Raw genomic sequence first — 26,330 nt, forward strand, 5'->3', positions numbered from 1 at the left:
ATAAGAATCGCCATCGGAGTGATGATCGCAATAATGGTGAGCTATTTTGTAGCCGGTAAGCATTGATTGTGGATGAAACATTCAAGTGCACCTGGCTCATTGGCAAATATCAGAGGAGCGCGTTCTTTCTGGCAATTATGAATGCACTGTTGCTTTTAGGGGAAGTGTCCTACGAGTTCTGGACTACACCACTTGGATCCTCCTCACTGCATGGGAGGTCCTCACACTTTGCCTCGCAGTCTGGATAGCTCTAAAACACTTCCGTGAAAAGCGACAACAATCATCAGAAGGAATAATCATGGACTGTTTCACGATTTTGATAGAAACTCACGTCACTTACTTTGCGAGGTGAGTTCATGATCTGAGTATACTATTTTTTCCACTCATCTAAGTCTGCACCATCGCTAGTTTTGTCGCTCTTACTTGCATCGAGCCCATCGGTTATCTGTCTCCGAAGATCTCAGTGGTACGCCGACCTATTCTGACCTTTGCATGCAACCCCGATTCATCACTTTCATAGTCCTCAAATTCCGCGGAGACTCAAACTTATAGTGGTTTCTCTGAAATATTTATGCTCACGTAGATGTTTGTACTGGGACCACGCCTCATCCTAAGCATTCGAGAATATCATGCCAGGCTTGTGGCCCAATCCGATGCAGCAACTGCTGTGACTTCAATCGATTTCCAGGAGAGCGTCAGTATCAACTAGCAGTACTTTGTGAAACGGGAGAAAGATTCTCGATATGAATTCGGTTCTTGTTTATTCGTCTTGGTACCTAAATATTTAACGTATTGAACGTACGGAAGTGAATTTGAAATGGAAATTGGATCTGGGATCCTAGACACTACCTCAACGGAACGAGGGAAATGTATTCCGCTTACTGCTCATCTGTCGTCGTGGTCATGAGTATTACCATATCATCAAAGCCTCATTAAAAGAAGCTTGTTCTGAGAGTAAACGTGCTAACATTCAGGCAGATGAGGTTCTACATTCTTGTAACCACTGAAACTTTAACAAACAAGAAATAAAGTACCGTGGCTCGCTCCTGAAGACATGGATGATTGTGTGGTGTTTTACGAGATAAAATACACTTGGATGGGACGTGTGATAAATCGAGCTCAGCTCAGTACGCGCATGTAATGACACACGAGAGTTCACTTAAACTGGGCCCTGGTCAGGTCCACGCAATCGATACCCAAGTCTTCGGCAATGATCATTGCAGCCCGCTCTCCGATGAGAAGTGCTGTAGAGTACGTATTCTGTATATATTGTTAGATCGCACATCAACACTCCCCTGTTCAGTACCTACCGTGCCAACGTTCAATGGAGAAATGGACATGTCTGCGACCTTCAGGTTTGACACACCATATACATTCAGCCGAGCGTCGACAACTCCTTGATCTGCCTCTGATTTCATGGCACAAGTCCCAAGCTACAAATACAAATATCAGATATGAAATTATGGAAGGTTTAGCTGCACACACCGGGTGCCATGCCGTTTGCACTGATGTTAATTTAGTGTTTCGCCGTGATATAGAGATGGCAAGTCGAGACTTACCGATGTTGCGGTGGAATTGACTGATCGCCTCGTCATCTTCGGCAGTGTAGACAATGTCAGGTGCATTTATGTCCACTGGCCCAGACGCTTCTCCGCAAGCTGCAGCGCTTCCCTCTGGGAAATCAGGATGGTCAGCAGCGACTTCACCTCGATAGGAAGCCATGCGTCGAAATATTTCGCGTGTCTTTTTGTACCCGAAGTCAAGAGGAACAATATCGGATGAACTGTGCGGAGTATCAAGTATCAGAGTTACACAAGTGCCCTAAAATGAAATGTGTCCACTCACTCATCTAGAAAGCCTGTGGTGAAGTCAATTCCTTCTTTGTTGTTCTCTGTTACATTGATATGAACGCTCCCAACAGACGCGGGGTAAAGCTATCAAAGAGATTCAGAAAAAACCATGGGGTAGACAGAAAGCAGTACTGTATAATAACTAGCGGTCATGTAGTTACGAGGAAGGATAATCGAGAGAGGCCTCGAGAGCTGTGGAGCATATCTAACTGTTATGAGTATTTCCATATCATCAAAGTCAAGCAATCACCCACCCCGCAATAGCAGCAAATATTGCAACAGCCTTGTCTGAGCGGTCCTGGAAGAACTCCTTCCAGCGTGGTTGAAAAACTGGACCCATGGCTTTCAATTCCTCATCATCAGGACGCCACTTGATTTTTGAATCGAGGCCACTGAGATACCAATCAGCACAATACCAGCAGTGATGACTTGCACTAACTTTTGTGCAATCAATGACTTTCCGCTGCTGTTCCATTTTACAAGACTTTCTACATTTGGGTAGTTGTAAATTGCTGGAATCATAGGGAGAACATGCTTACCCTGTAGAATACTCTCCCCGCGCCAGAGAGCGTCCATGGTAACAACCTCGTCGGCAGCCAAGTATGGAACCAAGACCATATTGTGATCTGACCGTTCTAAGTCAAGCTCATAGGATAGATAGATAAATGTGCACCTCGATAATTTTCTCCGACGCCAGGCAAATTCACCAATTGCTGGATACCGCATCGCTTGAGAACCGCCTCGGCACCGATCCCAGACCTCTCCAGAATAGTCGGGGAACCGAATACTCCACCACAAATAACAACGAGCTTCAATGCTCTCGCAATACTCGACGACTGATCCGCGTCTGGACAAGATACCGGGTCGCTGGTGAACTCGACACCTACGGCACGCTTGTCTCTTTCATTTGTAAAAGACGTCAATGGTTTGTTGCAGCTGCGATCTCAGGCACTCACTTACTCAAAGATGATACGCTTCACGCGCTTTCCGTCCCAGACTTGTAAATTTGGGTTGTGAGCTTGGTTGTAGACATAGTGGTGAGCCGCGTCCGAACGCCTTCCGGTTGTCCCGTCAATATACCTTTCATACATGAGCTAAAAATAAGCAAAGCCTACGAGTGCAGGAACTCACTTCCTACATGGCTAAAACAAATCTGATTAGTGATCGCCATTAGGAAAGAAACACCATAGCTCACACTGTATGTATTGCATGTTTCCAAATCATTGGTGTCATCGGCATAGTGCCTCTTGTGATAGGTCGTGCCGACCTGAATGAACTCGTCGGAGATACCTACTTCACACCCACCAGAGGACACCTTGATAGGCCCGTTATAGCCGTGAGTTGAACGACCGGGCTGCACTTCATATGTCTCTAGCTATAGATCGAAAGTATCAGTAATTCGAACAAATAACTTGAAAACGCATTCGAGACCTTCTTCATGAGGGGAATCAAATTTTCAGATTCCCAACCATTGACTCCCCAATCATCATAGTCTGAAGCAGGTGCACGAGTGTATACCATGACTGTCTCATCATCAGAGTCGTATTCATCGTTACAAGTATGCTACGCACGATTCACACACGAGCATCCACCAACGCAACGACCGGAGGGAACGATTGGTGCACGGCCGTTGAGACGAGGAGATGGATTTCCGATGTGGAATGTGACCGTGGTGCTCGTCGTTGCTTGGTTAAAGGGATATTGGTAGGGTTGTACATGAATAGGTTTGTTGAGGGTGTGTTGACCCGCTTCCAGGATCAAGATCCTCAGCGAGGGATCACATGCAGCTAAGCGACCTGCAACAACACAGGCTGTAGTACCACCTATACATAATGTGTGAAGAGGCAAAACCACCACAAGAGACTATTTCCTCACCTCCAGCAAAAACGATATCGAATTCTGACAGGATTGGGTGAGACATTGATATGCAGGGTTACTTTCAGGCCGCCATTCACTACTTCATCATCTTATAACCTTCACCCAGGTGAAATGCCAACATTACGCCCACGGGCCACGGGGACTTGCAACGTACGCTACGAATCGTATGACCAAGACTGCGATGAATTGCAAGAACGACTGCTTTCGTTAGGCCACGTTAACCTGAGCATGCGAAAAACGGGGGTGCGGGTCAAATATAAAATTCAAAATTCAAAATACAGGGTACCTCAGCGCAGATCCACAAGGCAACGTCTTGCACCTGCCGTACTTGCTACCGTGCAGTAACCGCATTATCCAATCACGAGCAAGCCGTTAGTACGCCATGCCTTCATTCGTGCTGGAACATGACCTCGCTGATTCTGCCAGTGGTTGCCATAAGATTACTGTCAAAGCCTAACGCAGAAAGAATGCCTGTCCATTTTGGGAAAAACGCCGATGCTTGCGGAAAAAATGATTCGGCGGCCTCCGGTATAGACTTAGGTGTAGTATGCGTCTACGTAGCATTGCATTCGAATTCGGGTAGTACGTCGTGTCAGAAAGGCGACTGGACGATAGACTTTTGAGAGTATGTGACGATTATAATGCTTCATGCGAAATGCCGTCGATCGGAGCGGGCCTAAACAAACGTGTTCAATGCGCCTCTGAGGCTCTGCAATCAGACATTCAATGATGAAATGATATAGGTAGGCATCAGTAAAACCTCAACTTAATCAGACTTTTTTGGACTTTTCACGTCTTTTCAGCCTTTTTTTCAATTTTTTTTCTTAATTCACTGCCTGATCCAAACTCATGTGTTCCAATATGTTTTATAAACCTAAGAGACATGTTTGAAAACATAAAAACAGAAATTTGTTACCAGTAAGTGACACAGAGTACTGATTATTTTCATTTTCAAATCCTCTCCTGAAGTGGTACATCAGGAAAACGACAGGTTCCTTATTTCACCTTATGTTACTTAATTTCTGTTGGGAAGATTTTTCAGCCGACTTAATCATCACTTTTTCTACTTGTGAAAAAGCAGTTCGAGCTTCTAAACAAGTTCATGTGCGAAGTTCAAAAAAGCTGGAAACAAGTGTCATAAGCAAATGCTAGACCGAAAAAAGTCTAAAATGCAATTTCAAAGGAGTGATGATCTGCATATTTGTTAACATAAAAACGGTGGAAAATATCATAGGTCTGATGGTGGTGATGTTGCGCAGGAATAACTCGAGTACCATATACAGGAATAAGGTCTGCGGTGCGGTAGATTGAATCAATATGTATGACAGAAATATGGGGCGTGTTGTTGTTATTATGAGCAGGCTGTACAACCCACATTCCAGTGTCTTCGTTTGGCAAGTCTCCAATGGTATCAAACCACCGCACAACTGCACATGAGTATAATTTTCACTTGTAAGTAAAAGAAAAAAATGTCAGTACTTGTGCGACATCCATGCCCCTCATACCATCAAGACCTGGATTCGTGTTGACGAAGACACAATCAAACTGAGGATGCTCGTTTCTCCATATCGGACATGCACGAATATACTCATGGCGCATGCCCCCAATACCGCTGAGATCACTTGGCGCAAAAAATCTTGAACAAGCAGAGTTGAAAACACTGATTTTGTCGTTGAATTGGAGACAGTAAGCTAGGGGAACCTCTGATGGATCATGGGGATCGTTGCGGTTGAGTTGACCGAAGAGAAAGTGTTGCAGAAGATTCAAGAGCCTGAGATGTGGGATTGATAATTCAATTGCTAATGCAGCAATGGTGCGAGCACATTTATATTCTAAATCATATGTTAGTGTAGTTTGAAAGTGACAGGTGCTTAATGACTCACGAGGTGTTTTGGCCAACTCCACGTGCGCTTTGACATTTGTTGGTCTGTCGTCAACTTCGTTATCATTGTCGTTGTCATTGTCCACTGTGGTATTGACAGCCTGAGTGTTGGCAGCTTCATCTGGTGCCGTGAGATTGAGGGCGCGCAGTCGTTCTATTTGAGTATCAGTGAGAGTACAATAACAATATAGTATTTTACTTACCCACTTCAAGGACAGCTGCAGAAAGGCACGTACCATTAAGCATTTTGCGTTGAGTAAAATCAGCGCGCGATGCTGCGAGCTTGTCAAGGCGTTGATTTGTGACCAACATTTGGCCCAGCGCCTCGTACCGACTGGAGCGCCTCCATGGCTCCTTCACTGCTTTGATATGCTTAGCTTCGGTGATCGAAGAGCATAAACCATTCGGGGCCCCAAAAAGTCGAATGAGGTGTATGTAGTGTTGAAGGGAATGCTGGCGAGGGAGTGAGAATGTCGAAATAACGTTGAGTGTTTCAAAAATTTGCCGGTGCCGATGAAACCAGTCAAGTGCCTCCTGGATTTGCTCGAGCATCTTCTCTGTGATTATGCTGCGTCGGACAAGATAACAAAATTCGAGAAAGGCTCGAAATGTCCAGACCATATCCACAGGGACATATCCCTCAATAGCAGATAAGTATACCTATAACAATATGTCAGTAAGATATTAGCAGTCTGATACACAAGAAACATACCTTCATAAGTGCTTTCGAGTCATCACCCGTCCACTGCTTGAAGCCTTGTCCTTGTGGGAAGCGCCGAAGACCAGCAAAGGCTGGAACAGCAGCGATTCTAGACACAACTAGTTCAATAGATAGTACCCATGATGAAATGAATCATTTACCTTCGATCAATATCATCTATGATGCGCTCAGCATCTTTCTTCGAGTGTGTCTGGTATAGGTACTTCTCGATCCAATCAACCAGGTGGTCTTTGAACGTCCCTTTGATAAGCTGGTGAAGGATATCGGGGGCAATGAGTTCATGGATGTCAGCTCGAGCAGAATCATTCGTAAAGGGCTGATATAAAGTGTTAACGCATCATGAAACATAGTGCGAAAGGTAGGGCTTACAATGAGATCACCAACAATGCCATATTCGTCCCATAAGGCATCGAGAGTACCCTCCTTGACAAGCACATCTGTATGATGACGACAGCGCCAACCGGCTGGCTCGTCTAGATTGATATGTGAAGACAAACATCTGTACAATCATTAATTTAAGTAGATTAAAGAAATAAACAATTACACACCTTGGGCACCAACCACGCACGATGCATGTCAATAAGACTTGCTCCTCGTAGTCAGCAATATATGCTCCCAGACCATATATCACACGGCAGAAATGTCCGTCACCAAAATGTGCAACTTCATACTTGGTGATACCAGGACGAAGTGTTTTGAGAATCTTGGAGAGTGAACAGTGAAACAATTGCCGGCGAAACTTTCGGAACTTCACATCACTAGTCGCATGTTCCTTCGTTGCTAACTCAGATAAGCAAACAGCACATTTAAGAAAAACCAAGCTTACTTTTGGGAATAGCGAGAAAGGCGATAATACTAACTGCGTCGCGGTGGGCTCGTCTAACGTTATTGCAAACATTGCCAATAGATGCATAGAGCGGGCAATATTCGTTGTTTCCCATTGCAACGGAAACTGTAGTCTTGTCGCTGCCTAAAACAACAGGTACGAACATGGATCCATGTGATTCTGGATCTTCGGAGATTATGTCCTGGCAGCAATTGTTAGATTCAAAGGAGTGATCAAGAAATTGAAAGACTTACGGCCTGATCCCATGCCCAATCACCAGACATAAAGTCCTTCCACTGATGCTTGTCGTCATCAGTTGAGAACTTGCAGTAGGGTCTGTAATCAAACTCTTTGGCATAGTCGGGATTTGCAAGCATGTTGCGGATGACCTCTCGTGGATCATGGTACCAGACGTCAAAGACTTGATCCATCCATAGTGGTGCATCAGTGTCTGGTTTTTCACCATTGTAGCGAACTGAAAATGACTGCCACTTCACATCCCCAAGCGGTGTTCTGTCGATGGTTTTGTAAAGGTCACGAAAGTCAGCAAATGGAGGCTTGTCGTCATGTTTCTTGAGGGTTGAGGCCCAGAGATCAAGGAGTTTACAGTGGCTCAAAAAAGTGTCCCAATGTTTGTAGGTTTTCATGTAATTGTGTTATTGCGAGCCAGGGTGTGAGAATCTGACTAAGTCAAAGGGAGGTCCCAAAAGGCTCTGCTTCTCGGCTACAATTATGTCCCCTATAGCGTGAGAATCCATTGACTGCCGTGCGAAGATATGGCTATTTTAATTAGGTGACTCATTGGGACACTTTTTTGAGTTTGAATCAATTATACATAATCTCTATAATTCTAGTACTTAGTGTTTCCTCCCTTAGCTTTAATGACTGCTGCTACCCTCCTAGGCATACTTTCTATCAATTTCTGACACTCCTCCTTAGCAATTTTTCCCCACTCTACTACAACTCTCTCCCATAACTGAAATAGTCCATTAGGTGGGTCTTGATAGGCAGCAAGCATTCTCTTGAGTAATTCCTAAAGATGTTCAATGGGATTGAGGTCTGGAGACTGTGCTGGCCATGATAGGACAGTAATATCATGGTCCTCAAACCATTTGGTGGCCAACTTTGAGGTATGCTTGGGGTCATTATCTTGTTGGAAGATAATGTCTTCTTCATCAATACCTGATTCTTGCATGCTTTTGAGCAGACACTCCTCCAGAATGGAGACATACTGCTCTGCATTCATCCTCCCCTCCACCTCACATAGAATTCCCACCCCATGCCACCCCATGCAGCCCCACACCATCATATTTCCTCCTCCAAACTTAAGAGTACCTTTCACTTCTTTTTCTCCAAGTGGATCTCCTGCCTTTTTCCAAACATACTCTTGACCATCTGACTCCATCCTATTGATTTTAGTTTCATCTGACCAAATAACTCTCTTCCAGTCCTCTATAGTCCAGTGCTGGTGCTTTAAAGCAAATGCTAGTCTCCTTTTCCTATGGGCTGGTGACAGTAGGGGTTTCTTCTTCTTGACTACAGCTTTAAGATTGGCTTCCTTGAGGGTGTTCCTGACTGTTTGAGTGGAGACAGTGGTAGTGATGATGGAATTGATGTATTTTGTGGCTTGAACAGCAGTAGAGGCCTTTCCAGATATAATATGATGAACAAGAGCTCTTTTGTCATGCAGAGTAAGTTTAGAAGGACGACCCATTTTGACATTTTCTTTGTTGGGAATATTCTGGTTGATGACCCTGGCAATAGTTGACTTCCCCAGACCAGTTTTGGAGGCAATCTGCCTGATAGATAGACCAGAGGTGGAGAGAAAAAGGATATTATCTCTTTGAGAAGAGGAAATAGACTTCATGCTGATTATGAGGGACATGATGTTATTGGAAGGGTTTATATATGTACAGGATATTAAAATGAGACCATATTGTCAATATGGGACCATTTATATATATATTTGTAAATGGTGTCATGTCTAAATGATCTGATTTTCATATTTTAATAGAAACTCAAAAAGTGTCCCAATGAGTCACCTAATTAAAATAGCCATATCTTCGCACGGCGTCAATGGATTCTCACGCTATAGGGGACATAATTGTAGCCGAGAAGCGGAGCCTTTTGGGACCTCCCTTTGACTTAGTCAGATTCTCACACCCTGGCTCGCAATAACACAATTACATGAAAACCTACAAACATTGGGACACTTTTTTGAGCCACTGTATTGATCTGACCTGCAGGCGTCTGATTCTCGGTAAATAAATACTCTGCCATTTCAAATTCGACACGATTTCGGTAAGGAGTCCAGTCAGAGGAGGATTTATCAGAGAGTGGTTTAGGTAGGCTTCCAGGGGGGAGAAACACACCATTATCATCACAAGGGCGGGCTAAAAGAATGTACATTGTTAGAAAATTGATCTAATAACAAAGTGAAGCATTTACCATCAAGGTCCTTGTGAAAGTTCCGATATAAGCAGTCTCCTGGCCCCCAAAACTCAGTGTCAATTCTCGGAGCTGGTGAGTTGTGCATCCCATCATGTCCTGTCAGATTCAACCAATCGTTCTCGACTTCTTGAAAGTCAAACTGTGGCTCATGTGGTTGCACAGGGGCCGGATAGTAAGGCTCTTCTGGCTCTTCAGAAACACTGGCACGGTAAGAGTTAGGTGGCTTTGTGATTGTAGGATGGGCTGAATTCCAATGTTTGGTTCGTCCCGCTTGAGTTTTGAAATAGCGCTGACAATTGGAGCGTCCACAAGGGAGTTGGAGTGCATTATGGTCTGGTCGAGAGTTCCAGTTCCTTTGAAGAATATCAACTGTGTGTAAAAGCATGAAAAAACGGGGCACGTACATAGTTTATGCTTAGCACCAAGAAAATATGGTTTCGGTCCAAAGTAAACCATGCTTCGAGCCTGAGTGCCATGGTCGTAATCAATAACACGTTGTCTGTGTTTGGGATAAGGGTAACACACTTAAAAGTTTTCACCGAACCTAGACCATTTCCTGCCGCTCTCTGCTACCTGCAAATTTCTGCCCATCTCACTTGCAGCTCCTCACCCGCATCTTTCATATCAATATGCCTTCCCAACCTGCTGACACTACCGTAACTCATCGTACTCGTCCCTCCAATGCGATTGCACATCCTGGTGCGATCCTCTTGCAGGCAAAGAAGACCCGACATACAGCCGAAGAAGTTGCTGCTGCTTGAGCAGAAAAGGCAGAGCAGGCTGCAGCACAGGCCGCAGCTGTTGAAGCAGGAGCTAAGTGCATTGCTGGTATAGAGCTGGAGATGGAAGCCAAACAGACGAGCACGCTGGCAAGGAAGGCTAAGGGAGTTCGGCCTCGTTCAATTCCCGCCAAAGGCAAGAAGGCGGTGTAGAAACAACAATACAGAGAGGAACAAATAATGCTCCTAGCTGTATCTATAATAGTTGAAGGTCGTGCGTTGCCTAGCCTGCGTTACTTGAGGAGACAAGTGCGTTTGACCCTAAAGGGGAAGCGAGTGCAGCCAAGATCTAGAGGTATGCGCTTCAGCGAAGCGCGAGAAAGCGCAGGTGCGCGCAAGGCGCGGGAACACGCGCGCGTATTAGCGCGAAGCGCGGGAAAGCGCGCGCGCGTATGCGGAAAATGATAAAGACTAGACTCAAGTGATAATATAATGCAAGAAAAGAGAAGGGAGATGTGAAGTATAAACAAATAGACTTCTACTATATTCTGCTAAGTAGTAAGTAGGTGATAACTAGTAATTGGGAGGTAAAAGTCAGGTAAAGTGTAGTATGTACTGCTGGCGCTTATATAGCGCGCCTAAGCGCGGTCATGCGGAGCCGAAGCACTACCGAGTAGGTATGTAAAAATATATATGAGTGAGAAACTATGATAAAAATAAAGGTGGAACTATGCTAATAAAGGAAATGGAAATATACGTACTAGGGAGCTTGGTGGACAGTGGATGGATGCATCTGAATGGCTGGCACTATAGGGTGCGCAAGCGCGGGAACGCGCGCGCGCGCATACATCATGAAGCGCGGGAATGGTGCGCGCATGGCGCGCGTTGCGCGGGAAAGCTGCGCCTCATATAGAGATAGCTGCGGGTAGCGCACAGAGTGACACTACAAGTTCATGCTATGTACTTCCTAGTGTAAAGCTGTCATATCAAACCATGAGACACACGAGTCTCTACAGCGGCTGTAAAGGATGGTCTGAGTCAGGCGGATGTCACAGCAGCCTATGGTGAAGGCAATGAGGTCAGAACCAACTTGAATCAAGAGCCAGAGATTCTTACCGGCTCATGTGCAGATGGGTCTCAAGGATGACTCCAAAAAGAAGATTACCAAAGTTTCGATGAAGGATGCTGTCAATCAAGCGTGTGAGCAAATCAAACAGACAACTTCTGCTGATGGCGGAGATAAGGATGCACGTGTCCATAAGAAGGGCGACTCAATGGATGTCACAGTGTGGGTTTCCCTGAACCTTCTCATCATGCTCCTGCTCACTGAATAAACAATGTTCTTCCTCAATTTAACTTTGAACCATAGGAACAAGCCTGAGTATACTCTTCACAGCAAAGTTAAGAGCTGGGTCTCAGACGTCGACATACCCATCAAGAACCAGAATGCACCGCCGAGTCATGTGACTCACACATTGCCTCCTCCTTCAACAGTTTTTTCTCGTCTTACGGGCTCTTCCAAGACAACTCACAGTGAAATCCCAACTGGTATTTTTAACAGTCCTCAATGTTCAGGTGTAGATGAGAATATACCAGGAGGTTTTGCTGATGACGAGGATGAGGATGAGATTGACAAATTGGAATGCCTGGCTGCACATGGAATCACTACCAAGGAAGGGCGGTCAGCTGCAGCAGTAATGTTTTAATTTTTAGCTTTCGAAAAACATCTGACATTATTATTCAAAGACGGTGCTGACTCTCACCATTGATGACTCTGATGATGAGTTGGAGATTCCAGCAGAGTTTCGTGCTCCGTTCACCCAGCCTTCGCCAGTAGGCTTGCCTAAGGCTTCCTTTGCAGTTGGCAACCTCAAAAGGAAGGCCTCTGAAGGGAGTGAAATTGAAGATTTAGATTTTTTGTTGGTTGATGCCTGTGAGTCAACACTGATCGTTGACATTGATGCTATCAGACTCACTGCACCTTTAATTGACAATACAATGGAAATCGACCTACCAGACAAGAGTGATCTGATGTATGAAGTGAAGCCTGGAAAGCCCCCCCGTACCACAAGCTCAGTGAGAATTTAATGATATAGAGTTGTCCTTTCTGATGCAATTTTTTTATTAGACATCAGTCGTGACCACAGACGTCAAACCTGCTCTCACTAAGAAGGCAAAGGTAGAATCACTCAAGGTTTCAACATCTCTTCACGCTACTCCTGCCAAGCCCAAGGAGCAGTCAGTCAATGTTGACACGCCACATGACAACTTGAAGCCTCGAGCGCAATATCGAAACACCGACCTTCCTGAACAAGTCCAAACAGACCACCGTTGGGCTAAAAAATTCCTTCCAACAATGATGTTGTGGGCTGGCAGCCAAGAATCCCTCTGGAGCATCCCAGATGAAACTCTACTGACACATATCCAAATTGCATTTCAGGCAGTCTACCTGGAGCTTAACCTTGTCATTGTTCAGAACGGTGCTGTTTTCTCACTCATACGCTCTTGTCATGCCAGATGTCTACAACACCTCCTTACTACTTATCTGTTCTGACTCACAGACTGTCCAACGGCTTTCCGAGTGGCGGAGCAACTTCGGCTCTACGGCCATTGCAATCATCTTTGATTTTCTGACGAGCAACAATGACTGTGACCCAGAGGTTCTTGCAGGGCTCCTCTTGAAGAATTTCGCCTTCATCTTCAAGGACATGGACAAGCGCGAGCCTGACAGGGCGTTCCACTCTGCATTTATGCTGCAGCTCCTTGGAAAGGCCCACCTTAGCACCATTAATGGCCATGCTACCATTCCCACGTTGAAAACCAAGGACCTTGCAACAAAAGGGATCGCTGGTGTTATTGTATTTTGTGCTACAGCGGTCTGTTCATTTTCTTGTTAGCAATGCTCCAAGTCCCACTCAAATAATTCACATAGCTTGAGCGTGCCATCACATTGATTTCAGATGGCGATATCAAAGTCAAGGACATCTTAGCATCAACCTCAGCACACAGCAAGTTGAACATCAAGCTTCCCAAAGTACTCAACAAGGTCACTGGGAAGGTGACAAGCGCTCCGTATCTGTTTTCACGTGATCTCTGGGGTAAAGCGAACACTGGGTACATGAAGAGCATCAAGAAGAAGGGCCTGGACTTCGTCGAAACCACAGTAGACATGGCGCGGTCAGCTTTGAATGAAAGTAACGCTGTGGATGCAGGCATCTCTGAGAGCTCTGACGATGACCGTGCCTTCTTATGTATGTATGACATTATCTTATTCAAGCTGTGCCTCTGTCTTTGTTTGCAAATTTTTTTTTTTATATATTTTGCTGATTTTGCTGATTTGGCAGAGCTGTTCTCTGATGGCGTCTGTCCATGGGCCTTCTGATACCATCCTTAACTTGCTTGGCGGACTACTATTATCACCACTTGTTATACATCCCATCCTGTGCTATTTTCTACCAGTACTAGACTACTGGTACTGCTTTCCGACTATCAGTTCACGTTCATTTTTTTCTGGTTTTATCTTGCTTAATTGCTTTTGTGTCGTGCTTTTCTGAATGGACAATGCCTTTTTTCTGATGCGAAAAGTAAACTAAGTCAGAAATAAGTGAGAATTCAGACGATGAGTGGCCTTTTTCCGCTTCATGGCCACTTATTTTAGCCTTTGCTTATTTCACCTTATTGAATGTGAAAAAGTGACAATAAGGTGAAATAAGGAACTTGTCGTTTTCCTGATGTAATCTTTACAAATTGTGAACTTCTACCATTGCAACAGTATGAAATAATAATAATAAACTATTCCTGATACTCAAGTTGGGACCAGGCAGTGAATTAAGAAAAAAAAGGCCACTCATTTTTGAATCGAGTTTTAATAGGTTTAAACAAGTTGAATCAACGATCGCACTCGGCCCAGGCCGAGTCCACTGGTCTGTGCATACATTTGTCATATCTGACGTATACCTGTGACCAGGTCTCCTAAATGTTGGTAGCACAGACTCGGACTTCAAGATGAACCAATCTTTCGTCTTTGCAGTCATCCAACATTGAGCACCATCTGCTCGTGCACACTCTGCGCCATAATTTAAGCTATTTATTGAATTTCATTTAACTTCAATTCTGTCCTAACCTCCATGTCCACCTCTCAAAATGTCTCATCTAACACTCTCTCTAGACCCGGACAAGAAGGGACTTTGGCTCAAACCAACCCTTCAAGATCGTCTTTATCCCAACAAGAGTTGGTGGAGAGGTGCCTCAACATTGTTGAAAACTACAAGCACGCCATCATTTCTAAACAAGAAGCTTTCATCTCAATCACCAAGGCTATCGCATCAGCATCAGATGAAGCCACGGACCAAGCAGAGTCTTTCGTCGCGACTCCGTACTTCAACATGGTCGAAGAATGGTCCAGAGATCTCGAACTGGGCAGGGGACAGCGGGAACCAGATGTCGTGCGACAATCTGAAGACAGGGAGTCTATCCCTCCTAGAGAGAATGAGTTTCAGCGAGAGCAAAGCTTTGAGCAAGGAGAACCTGCTCAAAAGCGCTCCAAACTTGACCTTACCTGTCTCAAACGTGCAGAGCAGTCATTCAGTGGAGGTCAACTCTCCGCAAATCTTACACGCACTAACGAAATCCTCCTCAATTGGTTGCAAGATCCCAAAGAAGTGCGACGTCAACTCATGTATCACTGCTACTGTCCCAAATTTCATGAAGCTGGATGGGCGGAGATCATTGCTGGAAAGAGTATCAACCTCGACGCAGTTCACTCCATCATCTCCTCCTTGCGAACCATTGACAAATGCACAGAAACACTTGGAGATATTGAGATCAAATTCTCCGGAACTTCGGAAGCAACCTCCAAGAAAATCACCTCCGCTACACAGTGGTCTGCAGCATGGAACAGAGCTGCTAGAGCAATTAAATTTGTGTTCCCTCATTGAGAGGATGAGCTTGCCTCCTACAGAGAATATATCAATGACAAGTTTGACCGCAGACTCCAGTGAACGCATGAGAGGATCATTAGATTTGACAAAGCTGTCTGGAATAGAGCCACAAATTCACGAAGAGTTGAACTTTCAGACTTCGCAGCCTTTACCGACCTTTATGAGTCCCACTTCCAGTCCGACGGCATCCACTTTGACGAAGACAAGCAGTCCTCTAAACTCGGTGCACCTGCACGAGAGAAGTCTACTTTCAACCGATGTGAGCCCTGTCATAAGTGGAATTCAGGAGAATGTTCCCGCAGCGCCCAATCATGTTGTTACACACACATCTGCTCACACGAACAAGACAGGAGACTCTGTGCACATCGGCACACAGAAACAAAGCATCACGAGGAGTCTAAGTCCAAACTTACTTGAACCATCACTTAAACGTCCACGTCATAGGCAGGGTTTGATCTGGTCACCAACAGATATATCTTTCAGTCCCACTGCATGCTCCATGGAGTACGCAGAACCTGTACCTATGCCGCTGTTGAATGAAGTTGAAGGAAGTGATGCTGCTCACATGATTGCGCAGAATCCTGATTTGTTTCGCATTGTAACACCCATTAACGTCGACCACTTTCAAATGTTCCTTTCAGACCATCCAAACCAACCCTTTGTCAAGTCCATATGTTGAGTGTTACATCTAGGCTTCTGGCCATGGGCCGATACCTCAGACAGCTTGTACCCTTCAATTAATGACAACTCTTCACATACATGCTCAAAAACCGACGACCAACAACAATTCATTGAGGATCAAATGTGTGAGGAGATACATTTGGGCTGTGTTTCAGAGAGCTTCGGTACCAAACTCTACCCGGGAATGTATAGTGTGCCGATGCACACTGTGCCCAAGCCTAACTTGGATAAGCTGCGATTAGTCGTTGATCACACAGCGGGTGATTATTCACTAAACTCGATGATTGAGCATACTATGCACCATATGATTGCCACTTCCCTGCAAAACAAACTCACCTGTTGCAATTGTGGGATGAACTGAACTTACCACATGAAAGAGCAAAAGCTCTTTGGGTTGACTCTAACAGTGATAGGGTTTGACGTCGACCCAAACACAATGTTGGTCATGCTGCCACCTGAGAAAAAGGATGCGCTCGTCACAGAGTTGCGACATTTTGCTCGCAAGAATCACTGTTGGTCGTTATGGGACTATCAATGCCTTGCAGGATGGTGCAAATGGAGCTTAAATGTGTTCCCTCTGTTAAAACCCGGGTTGTCGGTGCTCTACGACAAAATCCGGGGGAAGTCAGATGCACTGGCTATGATACATGTCAATAACGGACTACTTGACGAGCTGCACTGGCTCGCAAACCATGTGGAATGGGCTGATGGCCTATACCTATTCAAAAGCTTAGACTTTAACCCAGCAAGTGATGACGTCGCAGTGATCTACACTGATGCATTGGGCATTGGATTAGGATTGTGGTTTCCAGATGCCCAATTCGCGTGTCAATGCCACCTACCAGTTGAGGCTCCCCGCGACACAATATTCTTCTTCGAAGCACTCACTGTCTGTTCAGCTATCCATTCAGTGGAGAACATGACAGAGGTCCCAAACAAACTCCTAATCTACACCGACAACTCAAATACCGTGGTGATGTTTGACTTGCTACGGGCAAAACCTGGGTACAACTCATTGTTGCGGTGTAGAAACAACAATACAGAGAGGAACAAATGATGCTCCAGACTGTATCTATAAATGTTGAAGGTCGTGCGTTTGCCTAGTCTGCTATGCTTGAGATGACAAGCGCATTCGACCCTAAAGGGGAAGTGAGTGCAGCAAGGATCTAGAGGTGTGCACCAAAGCGAAGCGCGAGAAAGCGCAGGTGCACACAAGGTGCACATATGCAGAAATAAGAGAGACTAAACTTAAGTGATGATATGATACAAGGTAAGAGAAGAGTGATGTGAAGTGTAAACAAATAGATTTCTACTATATTCTGCTAAGTAGTAAGTGAGTAGTAAGTAGTCAGTTGAAGGAAAAGTAAGTTGTACTATGTACTGCTGGCGCTTATATAGCGCGCCTAAGCACTGTAATTCGGAGCCGAAGCGCTACCGAGTAGGTTATGTAAAGATATATATGAGTGAGAATCCATGATAAAAAAAAGGTGGAACAATATGCTAATAAAGGAAATGGAAATATACGCACTAGGGAGCTTGGTGGACAGTGGATGGATGCTTCTGGATGGCTAGCGCTATAGGGCACTCAAGCGCGGGAAAGCGCGCGTGCATATACATCGCGAAGCGCGGGAAGTGTGCGCACATGGCGCGCATTGCGTGGGAAAGCTGCACCTCGTATAGGGATAGCTGTGGGTAGTGCACAGAGTGACGCTACAAGTTCGTGCTATGTACTCCTTGGTGGAAACTGCCATATCATGCCATGAGAGGCATGAGTCTCTACAGCGGTCAGTGGTTGACATCTTAATCAGATATGGAGTGGACCTTCGCATGCAACACATCCTGGGACAGCAGAATGTCATCGCAGATGCACTGTCCCATTTTCATAACGAACTTGTGTTGGATCTCGTGCTGACAGCTGACATCTGTGACTTTGAACCCCCTCGGGATGCGCTGGGAGTGTCGAAAAAATGATATCTAGTGAGACATGGTCCAAGCAGCCCATACGGGAAGCTTGGACACTGGAGCGGTTGGAGCTAGAACGCTCACTAGCCCTTGGATTTGCAGTTGAATCCACGACCACGTCCGCATATGATTCGCACTTGAATTCTTACCTTAATTTCTGTCGCCTTCACAATTGTGCAGTGGAACCTACAGAAGACACTGTCTCCTTCTTCGTTGTCTGGCTATCACACCATATCAAACCCCACTCAGTAGATTCTTACATATCAGGCATCGTTAATTGTCTGGAGACCCACTTCCCACACGTGCGCGAAGTGCGCAAGTCACTTCTGGTCACACGGACGCTGAAAGGGTGCAAACATCATCTCTCAAAACCAATCCAATGGAAGCAGCCTTTGACTGTGGAAGATCTGGAATGCGTCATGGATGCTCTCAGCGCATCAGACAGATATGACGATGGATTATTTCTGGCCTTACTTGTGACTGAATTGAAGACGCTGCAATGATTAGCAGAATTATGCTGGCCTAACACTAAGAAACATCAATCATATCGCAAAGTTCCCCTCCGGCACTCTCTCATACTCACAGACAGCTCAGCATTGTACACTCTGCCTCATCACAAAAGTGGGACTTCGAGAGAAGGTTGTGAGATTTTGGTATTGGAAGGATGACAGGGACGAGTAGACAGTTTGGAGATCTTTCGCCGGTATGTGTCTGCTCGAGATAAACAGTTCATACACCACCCTCAGCTGTGGCTCACCGCTGGTGGAACCATTCCCACTCATGTGTGGTTCATGCACTGTTTAAGGCGGTTCTTCCCACCTACAATTTCAGGACACTCCATGCATGCCGGAGGAGCAACAGCTCTTGCTGGGACCGGTGTTGCACCTGTGCTGATTCAGGCAGCGGGATGCTGGTCGTCTGATGAATTCCAAAAATACATTCGGAAGCACCTGTTCTTGCTTCACCTTCTGGTTCACAGTTCGCAAAGGCATTAACTCACCGAGATGGACAGCTCCATTCTTGTTTTGATCTGGTTTCAAGTGTTCATTTGAATTTGGGCATTGAAATTACTATATTTCTATTAACTAAAAAAAAAACAAAAAAAAGGATAGCCCTATAGCGCTTGGTCAGTCAAAAACTTGACCTTCCTTCAGTCAACGGCCACTTCAGTGGCTTGTATATTAGTTTTTCCCTTGATTCTTTCGGTCAGCAGCCACCTCAATGGCTTGTATATTAGCTTTTCCCTCAAAGTGATAGCTACAATTTGTACGATACACATACTACTGTCTTTCTTATGAGCTGTCACATCTCAGTGCTAAAATTGATCGCGGACCCTCCGAGCATTGAGCTGGAGGGCCCTGCTTGCCCTAAACTCATTCGAGCGCCCATCACCAGTGCAAGTTGATTCAAAGAAGTGAAAAGACGTGAAAACCATCAAAAAGTCCAAAAAGTCTGATTAAGTAAGTTGAGGTTTTACTGATGTATATAAATAATTATATTAAGTAAAATACAAACAATAAGTGCAACAATGATAGATCACATTATTAAGTCTTACATTGTAGGACAGACATGGCAGAACATGCCAAATATACAAGAATGAGACATCACTTGTCAAGATGCCATCAAAGGAACATAGATTGCTAACATAACATCTAGTATTACAATTGTGACACATATGTGGATTGTACTGCCTTGAATTATAATAGATGCTTGCCTTTATTGAACTCATAATTGTCATCACAGTGACAAGGATTTTAGGGGAACATCTGGATGGCAAAACAGGTAAGCTTCGCAACTGTAAGTCATCAGGAAAATCAAGAAAATTCTTAATGAACCTTAGATAAACTTAGCATCACTTAATAAATATTTTGATTTGGATTGAGCCAAAAAACATTAAGGGGATTGTGACTTGCCACAAGCAGGGTCTTCCGATGAATGTGACTTAGCTGCTCTGATTGCTGTGCTTATTATTAGAGCTAAGTGAAAGGTACTACTACTAGTACTAGTAAGGCTAGTAGTACTAGGCTACTAGTACTAACAGGAAGACTGTTTCAAAGTACTTTCAGGCTCCAAAGCTTCAAAAAGTTAATATTAAGTGAAAAACAACTGAATTTTTGCATGGGTGACTTAGTGCTGTTTATTGCATGCGCACCACTTAATGTACTTCATACTACTTTACTACTCTCTGAGTGGTTTTGATTGAGCTTGAGCACACCCTTAAGCACACAAAGTGAGATAAGCCAATAGCAGCACAACAGTAGAAGCCTTCAAGTGGTGAGAAAGCATTGGTTCAAGTCACATGGTGAAGTACTGGTAGCATTGTGCAAGAACGTAGTACTAGGCTATAGTACTTCGACTAGTTAGTAGTAGTAGGTCCATGATAGTATCACCAGCCTGAAATGGCGGTGGCGGTGGCGGCTTTCCAAGTCTTTGATTTGGAGTTATTAGAGAGAGAAAGGGTACTACTGCTAGTAGTAGTACAGTGAACAACTGGAAGAAATGAGTCAGGCTCATTTACACGTGATGGCCCAGGCAGGAAGACTTGGTTTAAATATTAACACCAGCAGCGGCAGCAGCAGTAGTACTAGTAGCCTTAAACATTAGCCTCAGTAGTAATAACAATGAAAAAAATTAAGAATCACTGGTGTTGGCTTCAAGGAGGAATGCACAAGCTGCTTTGAGGCTCCTACTCCACATCAGAGCCATCATCTCCCTTAGACTTGGTGTCAGATATGTGCACCAGCTGAGCATGCTCATCCAGATCAAGGTCATCCTCCATGGCAGTATCATCAATGTCATCGCCAAGACTCTTCTTCTTCTTTGAGAATTCCATGGCAGATGCAATGATGACTTCGAACTTGTCCTCATGGAGGTTCTTCATGATAGCCTTTGCATAGGCATGCATCAATGTACCCCAGGAGATGTCATTGAATCCTGTTTGCCGACAGGACACCTTGCCAGTCGACTGATTCATTGTCTTCGGCAAAGAAATGCTGGTTCTGTTCTTTGTGGCCTGAACCATTTTGATAGTGAGAGTATGAGTAGACCAGAGAGTTAAAGCTCGTTCGACCTAGTTAAAATTGTCAGTTTGTGAGATTTGAGAATAAATAATATGACAAGTATTTACTGCGGCACATGACAATGCGAGACCCCCAGCAGGATTTGCTAGTACACTTGGCTTGTCTACCCCAGGTATCTTTTGGGCACCACAGGTCGCGGTGAAGTGTGCACCGAAGGTTTGCACAACAAATGCACCTTGATAAAGGCCCTGGAATTTCTGTGCTAAGCATTAGCATGACGACAACTTGGAAATTGATTGAGATGGAAGGAGTACATACAGACTTGTCATCACTATTCGCCTTCTTGTATAAGAATCGAAGGTTGCTGAGTGCGTACTCTGCGAATTCTGCACAATTGTCATCAGAGTCTCTCAGTGAGTCCTAAGACTCAAGGTATGCAATGACAATTGCAATAGCTGCTGAGCCAATGTTGCTGCGGTAGGAGTCAGCAACTCGCTGGACAGCCTATATTGAAGTAGATCTAAGTTAGTACTGTGTTGATGAAATTGAGTGCCCTTACAATGTAGTAGACTGAACTAAGGCTTGTCACTCTGTGGCCAATATTGGGAAAGATTGCATCCCAAATCACCTGCATCTTCTCACAGGCCAGCTTGGAGGGAACCTCCCAGGGATTAGCCAATGTCACAACATATTGTATGTATGATGAGATAAAGACATGACACCAGATTTTGGGATCGATGCCTTCGGGGAGGTTGTCATTGCTGGGTTTCTTTGCTCATTCAGTTTGACAGGCTGTGGTCTTGATGGGGGAATCTTTAACAAGAGCCTGTAGTAGTAGTAGTAGTAGTAGTAGTAGTAGTAGTAGTAGAAATAAACATGATGTCAAAACAGGCACTTACTGAGCTCCTAACCTGTTTTTTTCCCTTTGGGAGGGCTGGCGACTGCAGCCTCACATTCGAAACCTTGGGTCTCATCCTCATCAGAGAGCCCTCCATCAATGACTCCAAGGCGATAGTTCTTCTTGGGTTCTTCTTTGATGTGAATCACCAGCTCTGCGTGAGAAATCAAAATGTTGTTAGTCAGGACTGAATTGGACGATGATTGAGTGCTGCCCTTGGTCAGGGGGGGAAGAACAGATCCATTGCAGCGCAAGGTTGAGCTATTTTTAAAAATGCTGGGCTGGCTGGTGTTGGCCTTGCTACCAGGCTTTGAGTTCTTTGGAATGCCCACAGCACAATCATTGATGCTGGTTGAAAATTCCTTTGAGTCCATAGTACTAGTAGAATCACTGAGAAAAAAATAATAAAGTGTTGTTTCGTCAAGAGTGAGCATGATATTGATGGACAAGTGACAACAGGAAAAGAAGAAGGGAACTTTATACCTTTTCGGCTGAACTGATTTCTTATCACATTGCTGCTTCCCCTTCCCCTTCCCCTTATCATCCGACTTCTCTGCTGCCTTCTCTGTTGCCTTCTCTGTTGTCTTCTCTGTTGCCTTCTCCTTCTCCTTCCTGCTACTCCTTTCCTCAGTCTGACTACCACGAGACCGCACCTTAGGTGTATTCTCATTGCTTAAGGTTGGCATTGCCCACTGAGGCTTATATGGTATATCGGTATCCATAGGTTTGTCATCTGAGTGATCAGCCTGCTGAAGGGCTGATCTTTTGCTGTGAGCCGCTGTAGAAACAACTATACAGAGAGGAACAAATAATGCTCCTAGCTGTATCTATAATAGTTGAAGGTCGTGCGTTGCCTAGCCTGCGTTACTTGAGGAGACAAGTGTGTTCGACCCTAAAGGGGAAGCGAGTGCTGCCAAGATCTAGAGGTACGTGCTTCAGCGAAGTGCGAGAAAGCGCAGGTGCACGCAAGGCGCAGGAACACGTGCGCGTATTGGCGCGAAGCGCGGGAAAGTGCGCGCGCGTATGCAGAAAATGATAAAGACTAGACTCAAGTGATAATATAATGCAAGAAAAGAGAAGGGAGATGCGAAGTATAGACAAATAGACTTCTACTATATTCTGCTAAGTAGTAAGTAAGTGATAACTAGTAATTGGGAGGTAAAAGTAAGGTAAAGTGTAGTATGTACTGCTGGCGCTTATATAGCGCGCCTAAGCACGGTCATGCAGAGCCGAAGCGCTACCAAGTAGGTATGTAAAAATATATATGAGTGAGAAACTATGACAAAAATAAAGGTGGAACTATGCTAATAAAGGAAATGGAAATATACGTACTAGGGAGCTTGGTGGACAGTGGATGGATGCATCTGAATGGCTGGCGCTATAGGGCGCGCAAGCGCGGGAACGCGCGCGCGCGCATACATCGTGAAGCGCGGGAATGGTGCGCGCATGGCGTGTGTTGTGCGGGAAAGCTGCGCCTCATATAGAGATAGCTGCGGGTAGCGCACAGAGTGACACTACAAGTTCATGCTATGTACTTCCTAGTGTAAAGCTGTCATATCAGACCATAAGACACACGAGTCTCTACACCGCCATAGGTATTGCATCAATGACCAGGACATTTGACTCCATATCTGAGTCAATGCTTATTGTGCTGGGAGGTTGGGCTATCTTCCTCTTCTTCCTCTTCTCCTGCTCATTTGCCTCTTCCAGTTGCACTGCCTTAATTGCATCCCATACCTTAGGCTTCTCAGCCAGCACCTTCCTGCCCTCCTGTTTTTTTTTAGTTCCAATTTCTGTCCATTGAGGTAAAGTACCCTATGTCAGACAGTTCTATCTAGCCTATAGGGCCCCTGCCCTATCTACATCTCTGGACTTGTGAATGCCCTGACATAAGGATGTTCCCTGTCAGTCCACCGTTCCTGCCAGCCATTTTAGGCGTGCAGTCCATTCAAAGATAAGTTTGACTGCTCTCTTCCTATTGTAAGTGTGTGTCTAGTGCATGGTAGTGGTGAACTGAAGCGTGTACTTGACTGTCCCTAGGGACAGTCCGTACATGAAGCTAAAAAAGAATTGCGTAAGTGACATAGAATGGTGTTTGTTCCCTTTTCTCGTCTCCCGTCTGATTCTCTCGCAGCATTCCTTTCTCTGGGCCTGTCTTCATGTGGGTAAGTTTTGAATTTTTTTTAAATATGAGTGTTTGAGGAGCGTTGGTGGTGTCATAGAGTCATAAGGTCGTGAGGTTGTATGTGTCATGAGGTGTGTGGGTGAGTTCATTTGCTCTAGGGATTCATTCTGTGTGGGTGAAGTCATTGTCTATCAGGTGGAGGGAGAAGAGTCATGTCACCGAAGGTGGGTTTCAGCTGACCTGTGCTATTCACGCATCTGAGGAAGTGTTCCATTGCTGTTGGGTCTGTGAGCAGGAAGGGGAGGGAGGTGGATTTGTGGCCTAGTTTCTGGTGGAGGATGAAATGTTCTTGGTCATATTGAGGGCAGTCGAAGAGGAAGTGGTGTATCGATTCTTCTGTGTGTGGGCATATGAGGCAATTGGGGGTAGCACTACAATTGATGTGGTGGAGGTGCAAGTTCAGGGCAATGTGTCTGGTGCAAAAACACATGTAAAGACCGATGAGGCGCTTAGGAAGGTTTTCAACGAGTTTGATGAATGATTGTGAGAGGAGGTGGGGATCTAGTGTCATCATGCATGCATATCATGGCGACTTGCTCCATGTGTGTTCCCATCTCCACTTGGTGTCTTTCTTGAGGGCCTGCTTGATGGCTGAGAGACTGCTAGGGAGATGTCCGATTGACAGGTATCAAAATAGTTCATCAGCCATGCTATTGTTTTGCCAACTCTCTGCTGCTTTCTTTGCTTCCTGGTCCGCGAGTTCATTGCCTTTGACCTTGCTATGTCCTGCTATCCATCTGACCATCACTGAGTATCCTCATCCTTGATTGGTTCTCTTGAGTCTCTTCATCATTCATCTGAAATGCTCGACCAAGTAATGTCCTGCTTTTGGTGCTATGCGCTCACCAAATTTCAAAACTGCTTGATTGTCCGCTAGGATGGAGGATGGGAAAGTCAGTTGGCATTCTGTAGCTAGCAGATGGGCTGCCAAGGTCAGTCCCACTGCCTCAGCCTCATATACTGTATGTTTTTCTTCTGTGCCTAGATAGAATCGGAGGATGTGAGGTTCTTGTCCCTCTTGGGTTAGTATGGCTGCTGCGCCTATTCTTCTGTTATGTCCTGAGCCATTGCTGAAGACCTGGATGTCGTTGTTGAGTAGAGCTTGCTCGGTGATGGATGCTTCTTTGGAGTTGGTGATATGTACTGAATATGGGCTACTATATGATGGGTGTTGGACAGCACCCGTGAGAGTTTCTATTTCCTTGGGATCGATTTTGAAGGAGTGGGTTAGTCAATGAAGCGAGGTACGGTGTTGTTGGACATAGCACTTAGCGGTTCTTCTGACATGTTCATAGAGTGGGTGGATTGGAGGATGGACAGCTAATTGGACTATGGTGCGATGACAGGTATTCTGTAGGAGAAGGGGAGTAGGTAAAAGGTTAGCATGAGTTTCAAGTGTGTCAGTTGCGGTGGATCTCATGGCTCCTGTTATTGCGATTGCTGCTATCTGTTGCACTGTTGACATCTTTCCCGCTACTCCTAGAGAACCTCTTTGACTTTCATCTGATCCAGTGTAGTATATGGGTGTGAACCACACGTCAGCGGCATATAGCATTTTCGGCACTGCTACTGCCTGGTAGAGCTGACATGTTAGTTTCATGAGCATACCGGTGGCGGTTGATAAAAGGTAGCGTAGTTGCAGAGCATAAGCAGTTCCCTTGGTGATTGCATAGGGAACATGTTCTTTCCAGCGTAGTTCTTGGTCTAATATTACACCTAGAAACTTGTGAGTGGCAGTTGGGCGGATGGTACTCCCTCTAATGATCATGTGTGGGCGTAGTTTGGTCCTATTCATAGAAAAATCAATTAGTGCGAATTTGGTCATTTCAAACTTAGAATTGTAGTCTCGTGACCAGTCATATCCTCCGCCTGTCCTTTCGAGCATGCTCTTCAAAGTATGGTGCGTTTCATGGAAGGAGGCACCGACGGCGATGAATGCTGTGTCGTTGACAAAGGTGAGGGTGGACTCCCATTTACCTCTGTGTTTAGCCATGTCTACTAGATCAGTGTTGTATATAATGTACAAAATCATTGAAAGAGGGTCTCCTTGACCTATACCATTTGTAACTGGGAACCATTCAGACTTGAAGTCATCGAATTGCAGGCAGGTTTGGCGTCCTGTGAGTACTTGTCGTGTGAAGTTGATCATTGCCTTTGGGAGGCGTCAGGTTTTCATATTGTGCAATAGGTGGTCTGTGACTGCATTCGGGAATGCTCCTTTGATATTGAGGAAGAGTACCAACACTACTTTCTTGGTCCGCCAGGCATTCTTGATGGTTTCTTCCAGGAGGTGGAGGGAGTCTGTGGTTGACCTGCT

The 26,330-nt window shown here is 45.1% G+C and overlaps 6 protein-coding genes across 6 annotated transcripts; 3 read left to right on the top strand and 3 right to left on the bottom strand.

Annotated features, from left to right (window-relative positions):
* Positions 1–962: 962 nt before the first annotated feature.
* Positions 963–3,771, bottom strand: F5891DRAFT_1134930 (GMC oxidoreductase-domain-containing protein; the record flags this gene model as incomplete). The annotated part of the gene is made up of 15 exons (XM_041364781.1): positions 963–1,260; positions 1,311–1,433; positions 1,486–1,505; positions 1,560–1,783; positions 1,846–1,934; positions 1,983–2,042; positions 2,101–2,242; positions 2,290–2,338; positions 2,390–2,476; positions 2,524–2,750; positions 2,811–2,944; positions 3,046–3,225; positions 3,282–3,373; positions 3,422–3,673; positions 3,726–3,771. The coding sequence occupies 15 exons, from the start codon at positions 3,769–3,771 to the stop codon at positions 1,156–1,158; spliced, it is 1,830 nt and encodes a 609-aa protein (XP_041234352.1). The 3' UTR covers positions 963–1,155.
* A 1,121-nt stretch (positions 3,772–4,892) lies between these two features.
* F5891DRAFT_1124413 (uncharacterized protein) lies at positions 4,893–9,993 on the bottom strand (the record flags this gene model as incomplete). Its single annotated transcript, XM_041363887.1, has 12 exons — positions 4,893–5,155; positions 5,234–5,527; positions 5,612–5,764; positions 5,847–6,270; positions 6,323–6,419; positions 6,472–6,647; positions 6,701–6,830; positions 6,880–7,111; positions 7,158–7,359; positions 7,412–7,729; positions 9,357–9,550; positions 9,606–9,993. 12 exons carry the CDS (start codon positions 9,991–9,993, stop codon positions 4,893–4,895), a joined length of 2,871 nt encoding a protein of 956 aa, XP_041234353.1.
* Positions 9,994–10,237: 244 nt separating this feature from the next.
* Positions 10,238–10,540, top strand: F5891DRAFT_1180334 (uncharacterized protein; the record flags this gene model as incomplete). Its single annotated transcript, XM_041365913.1, has 2 exons — positions 10,238–10,307; positions 10,374–10,540. 2 exons carry the CDS (start codon positions 10,238–10,240, stop codon positions 10,538–10,540), a joined length of 237 nt encoding a protein of 78 aa, XP_041234354.1.
* Positions 10,541–12,599: 2,059 nt separating this feature from the next.
* Positions 12,600–13,224, top strand: F5891DRAFT_937724 (uncharacterized protein; the record flags this gene model as incomplete). The annotated part of the gene is made up of 2 exons (XM_041374120.1): positions 12,600–12,807; positions 12,845–13,224. Coding segments are annotated over 2 exons (588 nt in total), but the record flags the coding sequence as incomplete, so codon positions are not given.
* Positions 13,225–13,259: 35 nt separating this feature from the next.
* F5891DRAFT_920858 (uncharacterized protein) lies at positions 13,260–13,502 on the top strand (the record flags this gene model as incomplete). Its single annotated transcript, XM_041373779.1, has 1 exon — positions 13,260–13,502. A coding segment is annotated over one exon (243 nt), but the record flags the coding sequence as incomplete, so codon positions are not given.
* Positions 13,503–20,596: 7,094 nt separating this feature from the next.
* Positions 20,597–21,699, bottom strand: F5891DRAFT_937477 (uncharacterized protein; the record flags this gene model as incomplete). The annotated part of the gene is made up of 4 exons (XM_041374100.1): positions 20,597–20,980; positions 21,038–21,187; positions 21,249–21,305; positions 21,463–21,699. Coding segments are annotated over 4 exons (828 nt in total), but the record flags the coding sequence as incomplete, so codon positions are not given.
* Between the last annotated feature and the right edge of the window lie 4,631 nt (positions 21,700–26,330).

This window comes from Suillus fuscotomentosus, assembly GCF_016647785.1.
Source record: "Suillus fuscotomentosus strain FC203 chromosome Unknown F5891scaffold_1, whole genome shotgun sequence".
In the NCBI taxonomy this organism is placed as follows: Eukaryota; Fungi; Basidiomycota; class Agaricomycetes; order Boletales; family Suillaceae; genus Suillus; species Suillus fuscotomentosus.